Below are 16,565 nucleotides of genomic sequence, written 5' to 3'. Positions count from 1 at the left end.
CTTTCTCTGTCCCCCTGCGTCCCTCTTTATCTCCCTCTCCCTCTCTCTTATCTCCCCTCGTCATTCTCATAGGCTGTTTTTGTACGTCTTGTTTACTTCTGTGACTTAAGCAAGCGTCACACTGAGGATGAGGTTGTTTGAGTACGGGAAGAGGGGGGAAGGTATTTTTAGGGCAAGGCCTGAGTGGCTGGACAGAGTGATTGGGTGTGTGGTTCATCCAATATGACTAGACTTCCCATTTTAGCGGCAGCGTTGTTGAGTTCCTGTTCAATTTCCGCTCTATGTTCGTGCTCGGGCAATTTTTTTTGCCTTTTTCTTTCTCTCTGTCTAATTTGGCGAATGCATAGATGCGGTAAAGAGGTCAATGGAACGCAGGCTGTAGGGGGTAGAAGAAAGACCCTGGATTGGCACACGTTCAACACATTTGTTATTACAAAGTGGATATTTGTCAAATACTTCATGATTGATGTATTGTAACAGGTCGACCATGTGGTTACTAAAATCCTATTTGGATATAGTTAGTTGGCTGTTTTCGTTGCATTACATTTAGAAATGTTTCCTTTCTATTGTTTAGAGGAAGTGTCTGCTAAAGAATGTTCAGACACTAAATAAAGAATTCCTTTAGTGTCTCTCTCTCTCTGTAAAACAGAAATGCCACGGCTTGAGCGATAGGTCCCCTGGGGCTTCCTTTCTCTCGCTTATAATAAATTCCCAAGCACTCTCTCTCTCTCTCTCTCTCTCTCTCTCTCTCTCTCTCTCTCTCTCTCTCTCTCTCTCTCTCTCTCTCTCTCTCTCTCTCTCTCTCTCTCTCTCTCTCTCTCTCAATTTAAATTCAATTCAATTTGCTTTATTGGCATGACGTAACAATGTACATATTGCCAAAGCTTATTTTGGATATTTACAATATAAAAATGAGAATCAAAATTGTCAATGGGATAACAGTAACAACAATAACCAAGTGTCAAAATAACCATACATTCAACAATAACAATAAGCATACAGTAGAGGACATGTGCAGGTTGATTGGTCTGTCAGACACTGTCCCTCAACTTATGGCAGGCAGCAATGTAGTGCGCTGCCAACCCACAGCTCTCTGCGTCCTTCCCCAACAGGACGAGTAGCTTACTCTCATCAGAGAGGTCTTTGAAACCTTGAACAATGGTTTCAAATTTGGGGAAATGACACTCTCTAATTGTTTTACAGCAAATACAGCTCTGTCTCAGGTTCTGCTGTTGTGCAGCGGTTGCACAGCCTTTCCTCTACAGGGAGCCAGGTTTTCCTGTGTCTACCCTTCTCAATGGAAAGGCTGTGCTCACTACTTTGTCAAGGTTTTTCTAAGGTTTTGATCAGTAACCGTGGTCAAATATTTAGCCACGGTGTACTGTAGATTTAGGGCCAGATAGCACTGCATTTTGCTTTGTGCTTGTGTTTCCCAATAAGCAATGTAGTTTTGACTGTGTTGTACTTTGGTTTATCCTGATTGATTGGATGTTCTGGTCCTGAGGCTTCAGTGTGTTAGTAGAACAGGTTTGTGAACTCAGGACCAGGACCAGCTGGATGAGGGGACTCTTTTCTTTGCTCAGCTCTTGGCATTGCAGGGCTTGGTAATGATATGAGAGGGGGTCACTGCTCTTTTTTAAGTTTGTATTATTCGTGGATATTGGCCTAATTCTGCCCTGCATGCATTGTTTGTAGTTTTCCTCTGGACATGTAGGATAATCTCACAGAACTCTGCATGCAGGGTTTCAATGGGGTGTTTGTCCCATGTGATGAAATCTTGTCTTGCAAGTGGACCCCACACCTCACTGCCATAAAGTGCAATTGGTTCAATGAAATATTCAATTAGTTTTAGACAAATTTGAATAGGTATTTCAAATTGAATTAGCTTTTTAATGGCATAGAATGCCCTGCGTGCTTTCTCTCTCAGTTCATTCACTGCCTCATTAAGGTGTCCAGTTGAGCTTATTTTTAAACCTAAGTAATTGTAGTGTGTGCAGTACTCTATATATTTTGTAGCAATTAGACTTTGGTCTTATTCCCTGAGATCTGGATCTTCTCTGGAAAATCATTATTTTAGTCTTTTTGTGGTTTACTGCCAGGGCCCAGGTCTGGCAGTACTGCTGTAGCAGGTCCAGGCTCTGCTGTAGGCCATGTGCTGTGGGTGACAGCAGGCACATGTCATCTGCAAAGAGTAGGCATTTAACTTCTGAATTGTGGAGACTAACACCAGGGGCTAAGGATTTTTCGAGAATAGTGGCCAATTCGTTGATGTAAATATTGAAGAGTGTAGGGCTCAGATTGCAACCCTGACGAAGGCATTATAGGGTATTATTTTGGTGGACCTGTTTATCTATCAGGGTGTGTAGGTTGTAAATATGATCAGTTGTGTGATGTTTTGGTATAAATCCAATTTGTCTTTTACTCAAGACATTGTGCTTATTAAGGAAGTTTAGAACTCTTACATTTCTAATACTACAGAAAACCTTCCCCAGGTTACTGTTCACACAAATGCCTCTGTAATTGTTAGGGTCAAATTTGCCTCAGTTTTTAAAGATTGGGGTTATGAGTCCTTGATTCCAGATGTCAGGGAAATAACCTACACTCAGGATCAAATTAAACAGTTTTAATAAAGCCAATTCAAATTTTGCACTAGTGAGTTTGAGCATCTCATTTAGGATGCCATCAGGTCCGCATGTTTTTTTTTTTTTTTACATTTGAGAGCCTGAAGTTTCTTATTGAGCTCCTGGTCAGTAACTGGGGAGTCCAATGGATTTTGATTGTCCTTTATAGCTTTTTCAAATCCATTCAACAGTAATGAAGGCGTAATTCACCATTATTTGGGTCTCTGTGCTTTTGGTTTGACAGTGTTCTATGTTTTTTCCTTATAATTTTACAATCTGCATCAAACTAGTTGTCATCTGTGATTTAAAAAAAAATCAATTTCAAATGTGCTTCTTTTGCCGTTAGCCTGAATATGTAGTTGATGTTTTGTACTGCCAGATTGATGCCTTCTTCACTGTGAGTGAATGTGGTATCCAGAATGTGGTATACAAAGAGGGTTTGTATATGTTGGTTACTGGTTGCTTTCTGGTATTATTCTGTGCTGTTTTGGGCCCATCTGTATGAATTTCTGATGTTGTACAGCTTACTGGCTGTGAATGTCTGATGTTGTACAGCTTACTGGGCTGTGAATGTCTGATGTTGTACAGCTTACTGGGCTGTGAATGTCTGATGTTGTACAGCTTACTGGGCTGTGAATGTCTGATGTTGTACAGCTTACTGGGCTGTGAATGTCTGATGTTGTACAGCTTACTGGGCTGTGAATGTCTGATGTTGTACAGCTTACTGGGCTGTGAATGTCTGATGTTGTACAGCTGACTGGGCTGTGAATGTCTGATGTTGTACAGCTTACTGGGCTGTGAATGTCTGATGTGGTACAGCTTACTGGGCTGTGAATGTCTGATGTTGTACAGCTTACTGGGCTGTGAATGTCTGATGTTGTACAGCTTACTGGGCTGTGAATGTCTGATGTTGTACAGCTTACTGGGCTGTGAATGTCTGATGTTGTACAGCTTACTGGGCTGTGAATGTCTGATGTTGTACAGCTTACTGGGCTGTGAATGTCTGATGTTGTACAGCTTACTGGGCTGTGAATGTCTGATGTGGTACAGCTTACTGGGCTGTGAATGTCTGATGTTGTACAGCTTACTGGGCTGTGAATGTCTGATGTTGTACAGCTGACTGGGCTGTGAATGTCTGATGTTGTACAGCTTACTGGGCTGTGAATGTCTGATGTTGTACAGCTTACTGGGCTGTGAATGTCTGATGTTGTACAGCTTACTGGGCTGTGAATGTCTGATGTTGTACAGCTTACTGGGCTGTGAATGTCTGATGTTGTACAGCTGACTGGGCTGTGAATGTCTGATGTGGTACAGCTTACTGGGCTGTGAATGTCTGATGTTGTACAGCTGACTGGGCTGTGAATGTCTGATGTTGTACAGCTTACTGGGCTGTGAATGTCTGATGTTGTACAGCTTACTGGGCTGTGAATGTCTGATGTTGTACAGCTTACTGGGCTGTGAATGTCTGATGTTGTACAGCTTACTGGGCTGTGAATGTCTGATGTTGTACAGCTTACTGGGATGTGAATGTCTGATGTTGTACAGCTTACTGGGTTGTGAATGTCTGATGTTGTACAGCTGACTGGGCTGTGAATGTCTGATGTTGTACAGCTTACTGGGCTGTGACTGTCTGATGTTGTACAGCTTACTGGGCTGTGAATGTCTGATGTTGTACAGCTTACTGGGCTGTGAATGTCTGATGTTGTACAGCTTACTGGGCTGTGAATGTCTGATGTTGTACAGCTTACTGGGCTGTGAATGACTGATGTTGTACAGCTTACTGGGCTGTGAATGTCTGATGTTGTACAGCTTACTGGGCTGTGAATGTCTGATGTCGTACAGCTTACTGGGCTGTGAATTTCTGATGTTGTACAGCTTACTGGGCTGTGAATGTCTGATGTTGTACAGCTTACTGGGCTGTGAATGTCTGATGTTGTACAGCTTACTGGGCTGTGAATGTCTGATGTTGTACAGCTGACTGGGCTGTGAATGTCTGATGTTGTACAGCTTACTGGGCTGTGACTGTCTGATGTTGTACAGCTTACTGGGCTGTGAATGTCTGATGTTGTACAGCTTACTGGGCTGTGAATGTCTGATGTTGTACAGCTTACTGGGCTGTGAATGTCTGATGTTGTACAGCTTACTGGGCTGTGAATGTCTGATGTTGTACAGCTTACTGGGCTGTGAATGTCTGATGTTGTACAGCTTACTGGGCTGTGAATGTCTGATGTTGTACAGCTTACTGGGCTGTGAATGTCTGATGTTGTACAGCTTACTGGGCTGTGAATGTCTGATGTTGTACAGCTTACTGGGCTGAGAAAGGCTCAATGTCTGTGATCATGTAGTCTACTGTGCTGTGGCCAAGAGGTGAGCAGTAGGTGAATCTCCCCAAAGAGTCCCCCCTGTAACCTACCATTGACAAAGTACAGACCCAGGCTTCTACAGAGCTGCAACAGATCCCTTCCGGTGTTGTTGACGGTGCTGTCACTGTTGTTTCTATGGGGGAGATGAAGACCGTTACAGTAGAAACAGTATGGCCTGTAATAAAGCTGTCCCCTTGTGTGCTCGTTAGATCAGGTAGTGTTCCTGTGCGCGCATTTGTGTCCCCACATTTGTGTCCCCACATGTGTCTCTCGCTCTCTAAGGCTGCCATTATGACTCAATGAATAATTCAGTCATTAGCAGTCATTCTGGACATATCTGTTGAAAGGGGCAATCTGCAGTTCGAGCAATAACAAAGAGCTGAGGGATGGGGCTGGACAAATGTAACCACTCTCAAATTCATAGACAGAACCATGGATGTAAGGACTGACCATCAATGACCTCGAGAAGAGAGAGAGAGAGAGAGAGAGAGAGAGAGAGAGAGAGAGAGAGAGAGAGAGAGAGAGAGAGAGAGAGAGAGAGAGAAAATGCACCTGCACGACACAAAGAACACATATAGTTCTCCCCTGGGGGCTGTGATGTGTGATCAGAAGTCCCCTGGGGGCTGTGATATGTGATCAGAAGTCCCCTGGGGGCTGTGATGTGTGATCAGAAGTCCCCTGGGGGCTGTGATATGTGATCAGAAGTCCCCTGGGGGCTGTGATGTGTGATCAGAAGTGCCCTGGGGGCTGTGATGTGTGATCAGAACTGTGATTACTATAGATGGAAGCAATGTGATTCCTCAATGGCTTTTGTTCTACAATGAAATTACATGTGATCAGAGCCTTGTGTGATGTGATGTCATCCACGTTGCCTTTCAGTTGCCGATCTGCACTGAGCGTGTGTGTTTCGGGTCTATCATGACACCAAGTCAGGGGAGCCGCAAGCCAGATGAGTCTCGGACCAAAGAAGAGCTGCTGCCGCTGGCTACTGACTTCATAGACCAGTACTACACCTCCATCAAAAGGTAGGAGAGTTGCACTAACACTGACCCTATACTTCAGTTATTTACATACCTTTGAATGTACTTGCATGCGTCCCTCATTGCCAGCATCCTCAACAGTAGTACAAAAGTCATTTGATTGTCCTCATATATACATATGATGTAAATAGTACTCAAAAAATATGTTACTTTAAAGTACCTCTTTCTCTGTGACACTCATGCCTGGGTGCCCATAATGTTTTTTTTTATAACAAATCAAATGTATTTTATTGAGGGAAAGGTTTGGAAACGGCTCATAATAATGTCCGGAACGGAGCCAATGGAATGGCATCTAACACCTGGAAACCATGGAAACCATGTGTTTAATGTATTTGATAACGTTCTACTGATTCCGCTCCAGTCGTTACCACGAGCCCGTCCTCCCCATTTAAGGTACCACCAGCCTCCTGTGGCTCACACATGCATATATATTCCTATACATTCAGGAAGAGCACAGCCTCCATATAATTCATTTCACAATAATAATATATAGCTCTTTTTACTTGCACACAATATACTGTAGCTTGGTCACCCCAGCCCCAGGGGTCCACCGCGCTGCAGCCCCCCAACCCAACACAACACCACGCTTCAGGAACTTTGTGAAAGATTCTTTACTGGCTTTGGGTGTACTAGGCCAGGGCCAGAATGACAATCCACAGGACGGTGGACCCCCGGGGCCAGGGGGCAGAGCAGCCCGCAGCCCAGCAGCTAAGAATAGCCTAAAGAGGTTTAGAGAATGTTTTTGACGCAAAACGGACTCTAAATGCAATTGCTCTGACATGACCCTTGTGTTACCCCCGGCTCTGTCCTCCTGCCTGTGTATACTGTAACAGGTTTGGCTCGAAGGCCCACCTTGACCGGCTCGAGGAGGCGACTAAGGAGATAGAGGGTTCTGGAACGTACCAGCTGAAGGACACAGAGCTGATCTACGGAGCCAAACACGCCTGGAGGAACGCTTCCCGCTGTGTAGGACGTATCCAGTGGTCTAAACTACAGGTCAGTAACAACACTGTGTAGGACGTATCCAGTGGTCTAAACTACAGGTCAGTAACAACACTGTGTAGGACGTATCCAGTGGTCTAAACTACAGGTCAGTAACAACACTGTGTAGGACGTATCCAGTGGTCTAAACTACAGGTCAGTAACAACACTGTGTAGGACGTATCCAGTGGTCTAAACTACAGGTCAGTAACAACACTGTGTAGGACGTATCCAGTGGTCTAAACTACAGGTCAGTAACAACACTGTGTAGGACGTATCCAGTGGTCTAAACTACAGGTCAGTAACAGCACTGTGTAGGACGTATCCAGTGGTCCAAACTACAGGTCAGTAACAACACTGTGTAGGACGTATTTACATTTACATTTAAGTCATTTAGTAGACGCTCGTATCCAGTGGTCTAAACTACAGGTCAGTAACAACACTGTGTAGGACGTATCCAGTGGTCTAAACTACAGGTCAGTAACAACACTGTGTAGGACGTATCCAGTGGTCTAAACTACAGGTCAGTAACAACACTGTGTAGGACGTATCCAGTGGTCTAAACTACAGGTCAGTAACAACACTGTGTAGGACGTATCCAGTGGTCTAAACTACAGGTCAGTAACAGCACTGTGTAGGACGTATCCAGTGGTCCAAACTACAGGTCAGTAACAACACTGTGTAGGACGTATTTACATTTACATTTAAGTCATTTAGTAGACGCTCGTATCCAGTGGTCTAAACTACAGGTCAGTAACAACACTGTGTAGGACATATCCAGTGGTCCAAACTACAAGTCAGTAACAACACTGTGTAGGACGTATCCAGTGGTCTAAACTACAGGTCAGTAACAACACTGTGTAGGACGTATCCAGTGGTCCAAACTACAGGTCAGTAACAACACTGTGTAGGACGCATCCAGTGGTCTAAACTACAGGTCAGTAACAACACTGTGTAGGACGTATCCAGTGGTCTAAACTACAGGTCAGTAACAACACTGTGTAGGACGTATCCAGTGGTCTAAACTACAGGTCAGTAACAACACTGTGTAGGACGTATCCAGTGGTCTAAACTACAGGTCAGTAACAACACTGTGTAGGACGTATCCAGTGGTCCAAACTACAGGTCAGTAACAGCACTGTAAGCTGTATATACAGTAGGGAGAACAAGTATTTTGATACACTGCCGATTTTGCAGGTTTTCCTACTTACAAAGCATGTAGAGGTCTGTAATTTGTATCATAGGTACAGTTAAACAGTGAGAGACGGAATCTAAAACAAAAATCCAGAAAATCACATTGTACGGTTTTTAAGTAATTAATTAGCATTTTATTGCATGGCATAAGTATTTGATCACTTACCAACCAGTTTTGCATTGTAAGGTATACTGCAGTTAGAGCTAGGGACATAAGCATTTCGCTACACCTGCGATAACATCTGCAAAATATGTGTACGAGACCAATACAATTCGATTAGATTTTGTCCAAACTAAAGCTAATATGCCACCAGTTATGAAGAAACATCTAAAATCCACTGGAATGGAGGTACATAACACCCCCCCCCTCTCATCATGATCTGTGTAATATGTCAATATGACTAATTTGCACCTATCGGGTGAAGCACTGAATAGAAGGAAAGGTCAACTTTGAAAAATAAATAAATGCATTGCAGAGGGATGTATTCCACCATTTTATTTCAATAACTTATTGGCTTTTATGTCTATATACACCCTGACGGAGGCAGGGCAGTCATCCCAAAGGTTAGGAGTAAAACTATCAAATATAGCCTGAGGATGAAAGAAGTTATATCTAAGGTGAAACAAATCACACTGTAATGGAAAATAGAGTGATGCCACTTTCATTTATTTGCCTGACCATATAGCGTTAACAAGAAATGACAACATGCTTTTACTGAGGTCCTTGGATCCTTAAATATGTGTTGAATTTGTGTTGTTTCATGTGTGGTGACGTGATGAAGAACTTCAGGATGAAAGATTTGCTCTCAATAAAACTGTGGTAGCGTTTTAAATATTTGAGTAACATTCTTTAAATACATGTTTTTGTAACAGGTATTCGATGCCAGGGACTGCACAACGGCTCACGGAATGTACAATTACATCTGCAACCACATCAAGTATGCCACTAATAAAGGAAACCTGAGGTGAGTTGGTAGTGCACATTTAGACAAATAAAAAAGACCTAGCTAGATAAAAGCAAGCCAGCCTGTTCCTTTAAAAATTGCAGTTCATTTTCTCAAATTGTGTTTGTTCGTTTCCCTGTCCCTTTTCTCAGTGTTGTCTTTCTGTCTCTTTTCTCAGTGTTGTCTTTCTGTCCCTTTTCTCAGTGTTGTCTTTCTGTCTCTTTTCTCAGTGTTGTCTTTCTGTCTCTTTTCTCAGTGTTGTCTTTCTGTCTCTTTTCTCAGTGTTGTCTTTCTGTCCCTTTTCTCAGTGTTGTCTTTCTGTCCCTTTTCTCAGTGTTGTCTTTCTGTCTCTTTTCTCAGTGTTGTCTTTCTGTCCCTTTTCTCAGTGTTGTCTTTCTGTCTCTTTTCTCAGTGTTGTCTTTCTGTCTCTTTTCTCAGTGTTGTCTTTCTGTCTCTTTTCTCAGTGTTGTCTTTCTGTCCCTTTTCTCAGTGTTGTCTTTCTGTCTCTTTTCTGTCTCCTCTCCTCTCTATGTTCTGCTGGTCTGTCGCTCACTTCCCTTTAGTTCAGTTTCTCCATCTGGATCTCTCTGTTTTCTATTTCCCTCCCTGCGTTTATTCTTCTGTCACCTTGAACCTCAGTTAATCTCTTCATCTCTCACTCTCCATCTCTTCCTCTCCATCTCTTCCTCTCCACCTCTCCCTCTCCATCTCTTCCTCTCCATCTCTTCCTCTCCACCTCTCCCTCTCCATCTCTCCCTCTCCATCTCTCCCTCTCCACCTCTCCCTCTCCATCTCTCCCTCTCCACCTCTCTTTCTCCATCTCTTCCTCTCCACCTCTTCTTCTCCACCTCTCCCTCTCCATCTCTTCCTCTCCATCTCTTCCTCTCCACCTCTCCCTCTCCATCTGTCCCTCTCCATCTCTCCCTCTCCATCTCTCCCTCTCCATCTCTTCTTCTCCACCTCTCCCTCTCCATCTCTCCCTCTCCATCTCTTCCTCTCCACCTCTCCCTCTCCATCTCTCCCTCTCCATATCTCCCTCTCCATCTCTTCCTCTCTACCTCTCCCTCTCCATCTCTTCCTCTCCATCTCTCCCTCTCCATCTCTTCCTCTCCATCTCTCCCTCTCTACCTCTCCATCTCTTCCTCTCCATCTCTCCCTCTCCATCTCTTCCTCTCCACCTCTCCCTCTCCATCTTTCCCTCTCCATCTCTTCCTCTCAATCTCTCCCTCTCCATCTCTCCCTCTCCATCTCTCCCTCTCCATCTCTCCCTCTCCATCTCTCCACCTCTCCCTCTCCATCTCTCCCTCTCCATCTGTTCCTCTCCATCTGTTCCTCTCCATCTCTCCCTCTCCATCTCTTCCTCTCCATCTCTTCCTCTCCACCTCTCCTTCTCCATCTCTCCTTCTCCATCGCTCCCTCTCCATCTCTCCTTCTCCATCTCTCCCTCTCTCCCTCTCCATCTCTCCCTCTCCATCTCTCCCTCTCCATCTCTCCTTCTCCATCTCTCCCTCTCCATCTGTTCCTCTCCATCTCTCCCTCTCCATCTCTTCCTCTCCATCTCTTCCTCTCCACCTCTCCTTCTCCATCTCTCCTTCTCCATCACTCCCTCTCCATCTCTCCTTCTCCATCTCTCCCTCTCCATCTCTGCCTCTCCATCACTCCCTCTCCATCTCTTCCTCTCCATCACTCCCTCTCCATCTCTCCCTCTCCATATCTCCTTCTCCATCTCTCCTTCTCCATCTCTCCACCTCTCCCTCTCTCCTTCTCCATCTCTCCACCTCTCCCTCTCCATCTCTCCCTCTCCATCTCTTCCTCTCCATCTCTCCCTCTCCATCTCTTCCTCTCCATCTCTCCTTCTCCATCTCTCCCTCTCCATCTCTCCTTCTCCATCTCTCCCTCTCTCCCTCTCCATCTCTCCCTCTCCATCTCTCCCTCTCAATCTCTCCTTCTCCATCTCTCCCTCTCCATCTCTGCCTCTCCATCACTCCATCTCCATCTCTTCCTCTCCATCTCTCCCTCTCCATCTCTCCCTCTCCATCTCTCCTTCTCCATCTCTCCCTCTCCATCTCTGCCTCTCCATCACTCCATCTCCATCTCTTCCTCTCCACCTCTCCCTCTCCATCACTCCCTCTCCATCTCTCCCTCTCCATCTCTCCCTCTCCACCTCTCTTTCTCCATCTCTTCCTCTCCACCTCTTCTTCTCCACCTCTCCCTCTCCATCTCTTCCTCTCCATCTCTTCCTCTCCACCTCTCCCTCTCCATCTCTCCCTCTCCATCTCTCCCTCTCCATCTCTTCCTCTCCATCTCTTCCTCTCCACCTCTCCCTCCCCATCTCTTCCTCTCCATCTCTCCCTCTCCATCTCTTCCTCTCCATCTCTCCCTCTCCATCTCTCCCTCTCCATCTCTTCCTCTCCACCACCTCTCCCTCCCCATCTCTCCCTCTCCATCTCTTCCTCTCCACCTCTCCCTCTCCATCTCTTCCTCTCCATCTCTCCCTCTCCATCTCTCCCTCTCCATCTCTTCCTCTCCATCTCTCCCTCTCCATCTCTTCCTCTCCATCTCTTCCTCTCCACCTCTCCCTCCCCATCTCTCCCTCTCCATCTCTTCCTCTCCACCTCTCCCTCTCCATCTCTTCCTCTCCATCTCTCCCTCTCCATCTCTTCCTCTCTACCTCTCCCTCTCCATCTCTTCCTCTCCATCTCTCCCTCTCCATCTCTTCCTCTCCATCTCTCCCTCTCCATCTCTCCCTCTCCATCTCTCCTTCTCCATCTCTCCCTCTCCATCTCTGCCTCTCCATCACTCCATCTCCATCTCTTCCTCTCCACCTCTCCCTCTCCATCACTCCCTCTCCATCTCTCCCTCTCCATCTCTCCTTCTCCATCTCTCCTTCTCCATCTCTCCACCTCTCCCTCTCTCCTTCTCCATCTCTCCACCTCTCCCTCTCCATCTCTCCCTCTCCATCTCTTCCTCTCCATCTCTATCTCTCCTTCTCCATCTCTCCCTCTCCATCTCTCCCTCTCCATCTCTCATTCTCCATCTTTTCTTCTCTCCCTCTCCATCTCTGCCTCTCCATCACTCCCTCTCCATCTCTTCCTCTCCATCTCTCCCTCTCCATCTCTCCTTCTCCATCTCTCCTTCTCTCCCTCTCCATTTCTCCCTCTCCATCTCTCCCTCTCCATCTCTCCCTCTCGATCTCTCATTCTCCATCTTTTCTTCTCTCCCTCTCCATCTCTGCCTCTCCATCACTCCCTCTCCATCTCTTCCTCTCCATCTCTCCTTCTCCATCTCTCCATCTCTCCCTCTCCATGTCTCATTCTCCATCTTTTCTTCTCTCCCTCTCCATCTCTGCCTCTCCATCACTCCCTCTCCATCTCTCCCTCTCCATCTCTCCTTCTCCATCTCTCCCTCTCTCCCTCTCCATCTCTCCCTCTCCATCTCTTCCTCTCTACCTCTCCCTCTCCATCTCTTCCTCTCCATCTCTTCCTCTCCACCTCTGCCTCTCCATCACTCCCTCTCCATCTCTCCCTCTCCATCTCTCCTTCTCCACCTCTCCACCTCTCCCTCTCCACCTCTCCCTCTCCATCTCTTCCTCTCTACCTCTGCCTCTCCATCACTCCCTCTCCATCTCTCCCTCTCCATCTCTCCTTCTCCATCTCTCCTTCTCCATCTCTCCCTCTCCATCTCTCCTTCTCCATCTCTCCCTCTCCATCTCTTCCTCTCCATCTCTCCCTCTCCATCTGTCCCTCTCCATCTCTCCTTCTCCATCTCTCCCTCTCCATCTCTCCTTCTCCATCTCTCCCTCTCTCCCTCTCCATCTCTCCCTCTCCATCTCTCCATCTCTCATTCTCCATCTTTTCTGCTCTCCCTCTCCATCTCTGCCTCTCCATCACCCCCTCTCCATCTCTTCCTCTCCATCTCTCCTTCTCCATCTCTCCCTCTCTCCCTCTCTCCCTCTCCATCTCTCCCTCTCATCTCTCCCTCTCCGTCTCTTCCTCTCCATCTCTCCCTCTCCATCTCTCCCTCTCCATCTCTCCTTCTCCATCTCTTCCTCTCCCTCTCCCTCTCTTCATCTCTCCCTGTCTTCATCTCTCCCTCTTTCCACCTCTCACTCTCTTCATCCCTCCCTGTTTCCATCTCTCCCTCTTTCCCTCTCTCCCTCTCTCCATCTCTCCCTCTTTCCCTCTCTCTCTCTTTCCATCTCTCCCTCTCTTCATCTCTCTCTTTCCATCTCTCCCTCTCTTCATCTCTCTCTTTCCATCTCTCCCTCTCTTCATCTCTCCCTCTTTCCGTCTCTCTTTCTCTGTCTGTCTGTCTGTCTGTCTGTCTGTCTGTCTGTCTGTCCGTCCGTCCGTCCGTCCGTCCGTCCGTCAGTCAGTCCGTCCGTCCGTCCGTCCGTCTGTCTGTCTGTGTCTCTTCAACTGCATCTCTCTAGTCTGCTAGACTTTTCTCACAGCTAGTCCTTTATCAGTCCAATACAGCTCTGCCTAATCAAACTACGTCTTTACTCCCAAATTAATTAATGGCAAACTGTATCAGTCTGACTCATCCCTGCACTGAATTAAAGTCACCTCGCCTCACCTCACATTCCCAAAGACCGCTGATAGTCCTTGATATCATAAATCAAAAAATATTCAGCCACTGTCAGCATGTAGTAGAAGCCTGATAGCAGATCCGTTTGTGATTTAGCCATGTCCTCTGTCAGGTTTTTGTATAGCATGACATCAAATGAGTATGGAGTTGGCTAAATCACAACTTTGCTGATCTGCAGACTGCTTCTGATTCAGCCTCCAAAAATATTGTCTATTCCCTTAACATTTAGGGGGCTTGTATTGACCATGGAACTTATCATTACCAGCACCATTCTCTTACCAACTGAGCCACACATAACCACCAGTTTCTGGTCTGTAAACAGAGCGTAGTAGAGAGACTGGTGCCCAGATGCTGTATCTAACTGCCCCAGATCATAACAGCTGCTCTCCTCTCACTGTTCCGCTGGGCGTCAGAGATTTACAGACAGATTAGTAGAATCAACAGGTTTTCCCTGTCATGGCTTTAGCGTAGCCCAACAGGATGGGTTCAGTGGTTCAGCGGGGACGGACTAAAAGTAACCCAGCTTTAGCCCTGCCAGACTGTCCAGGCTCCCTTATCCCACAGCCCCCTGGGTTAAACTGTGCTAAACCTTTAGATACTATGTGAGTAGACTTTCATTTGTTGCATTGCCATAGATACCGTCTTTATACTACTGTCATTCAAATCTCTCTCTCTCTTTCTCTCTCCTCTCTCTCTCTCCCTCTCTCTCTCCCTCTCTCTCTCTCTCTCTCTCTCTCTCTCTCTCTCTCTCTCTCTCTCTCTCTCTCTCTCTCTCTCTCCTCTCTCTCTCTCTCTCTCCCTCTCTCCATCTCTCTCGCTCTCTCTCGCTCCTGCTCTCTCGCTCCTGCTCTCTCGCTCTGCTCTCTCGCTCTCTCTCGCTCTCGCTCTCTCTCACTCTCTCACTCGCTCTCTCTCGCTCTCGCTCTCTCTCTCGCTCTCTCGCGCTCTCTCGCTCTCTCTCGCTCTCGCTCTCTCTCGCTCTCGCTCTCTCGCTCTCTCGCTCTCTCGCTCTCTCTCGCTCTCGCTTGCTCGCTCTCGCTCTCTCTCGCTCTCTCTCGCTCTCTCGCTCTTGCTCTCTCTCGCTCTCTCTCGCTCTCTCGCTCTTGCTCTCGCTCTCTCTCGCTCTTTCGCTCTTGCTCTTTCTCGCTCTCTCGCTCTCACTCTCTTGCTCGCTCTCGCTCTCGCTCTCTCGCGCTCACGCTCTCTCACGCTCTCTCGCTCACGCTCTCTCACGCTCTCTCGCTCTCTCTCGCTCTCTCGCTCTTGCTCTCTCTCGCTCTCTTGCTCTCTCTCTCTCTCTCGCTCTCTCGCTCTTGCTCTCTCTCGCTCTCTCTCTCTCTCTCTCGCTCTTGCTCTCTCTCGCTCTCTCGCTCTTGCTCTCTCTCGCTCTCTCTCTCGCTCTTGCTCTCTCTCGCTCTCTCGCTCTCGCTCTCACTCTCTTGCTCTCTCTCGCTCTCACTCTCGCTCTCTCGCGCTCTCGCTCTCTCACGCTCTCGCTCTCTCACGCTCTCTCGCTCGCGCTCTCTCGCTCTCTCGCTGGGAGAGGGTGGCTTTATTTTCCACGGGTGAAAGTATTGACAAAATAGGGCGGACCAGCGTCGTCCGGGTTTGGCCGTCATTGTAAATAAGAATTTGTTCTCAACTGACTTGCCTAGTTAAATAAAGGTTCAATAAATAATAACAAATAGTGGGGTTATGCCGTATTGGTTCAACATAAGCCTATCACAATAATTACTACTGTAGGCTACTACACTATTATCTATCATCACGCATGTCACCCTAATGAAAACGGAGCAAATGGACTTGAAAACGTGTGGAATGCGCTCATAAAAATTAGGGGTGGTTTGACAATAACAGGGAAATTTTGCGAGGCAGAAACGACCAAGAGGTGCGCAGATAGTGGACACAGTTCAGGTCTAATGAGATGTAGGCCCAAAGAAGGACGTTGTCATTCATTACACATCTTAGGGTTTTGTTGGCGATGTCTCTTTCCATTCTTCAAATGACGGGTGCACAGTGCACTGTATTGACGCGGGAATTATTTTAGAGTCGACGAACATTTGCAGCTTGCCAGGCCAACAGGAACCTTTTATAGTGATTGTTTGACAATCAGATGAAAACATCATGACTGCTTATGTTAATGCCACGTTAAAAGGATACATTTCAAAAGTTAAGCGACAAATATTTGGGACCAAGTCATTGTTTTACAATTCACAAGTAAGGCTCAAGTCTTAGCACTCAAGTCCCAAGTCAAGTCCCAAGTCAAGACAGGCTAGTCTGAGTCAAGTCTCAAGTCAAGACCGTCAAGTATCATGTCAAGCCTCAAGTCTTTAATTTTCAGTTTTGAGTCCTAAACAAGTCATAATGTACTCTTCACCAAATGTAATACCATTTCATATTTTTAACAGGAGTAATAGTTAGTATATTACATTTACACAAATCATGAATGCTTTTAAAAAATATATTTATTACTTTCCAAATACATGTTATTTTTCCATGTAAATACATGGGTAGCCATGAGAAAGACCCTTGTTTTAGGAACATCAGGCAGGATTTAGGTTACCAACTTCCTAGCCAGTTGTAGCTCAATCTTGGGTGCAATTTTCACGTTCCCGCACTGACTGACTGTGTGGAGGCTCATCGATTTAACGTTAAGTTAGCCTACATGATACACCAGTAAAGTTATAAAATATATACAGTCGTATGAAAAAGTTTGGGCACCACTGACAATTTCCATGATTTCCATTTATAAATAACTGGGTGTTTGGATCAGCAATTTCATTTTGATCTATCAAATAACTGATGGACACAGTAATATTTCAGTAGTGAAAT

The 16,565-nt window shown here is 46.2% G+C and overlaps 1 protein-coding gene across 1 annotated transcript in view; it reads left to right on the top strand.

Moving 5' to 3' along the window:
• Positions 1–16,565, top strand: part of LOC124035286 (nitric oxide synthase, brain-like) — a 103,723-nt gene that overhangs the window by 30,569 nt on the left and 56,589 nt on the right. The window contains 3 exon segments of the mRNA XM_046348744.1: positions 5,864–6,009; positions 6,858–7,020; positions 9,073–9,164. Of these exon segments, the coding sequence (XP_046204700.1) occupies positions 5,864–6,009; positions 6,858–7,020; positions 9,073–9,164 (401 nt within the window).

The sequence above is a fragment of the Oncorhynchus gorbuscha genome, linkage group LG05 (genome assembly GCF_021184085.1).
Source record: "Oncorhynchus gorbuscha isolate QuinsamMale2020 ecotype Even-year linkage group LG05, OgorEven_v1.0, whole genome shotgun sequence".
In the NCBI taxonomy this organism is placed as follows: Eukaryota; Metazoa; Chordata; class Actinopteri; order Salmoniformes; family Salmonidae; genus Oncorhynchus; species Oncorhynchus gorbuscha.
Note: the sequence above shows the minus strand (reverse complement) of the source record. Positions and strands in the feature narration are given on the sequence as shown.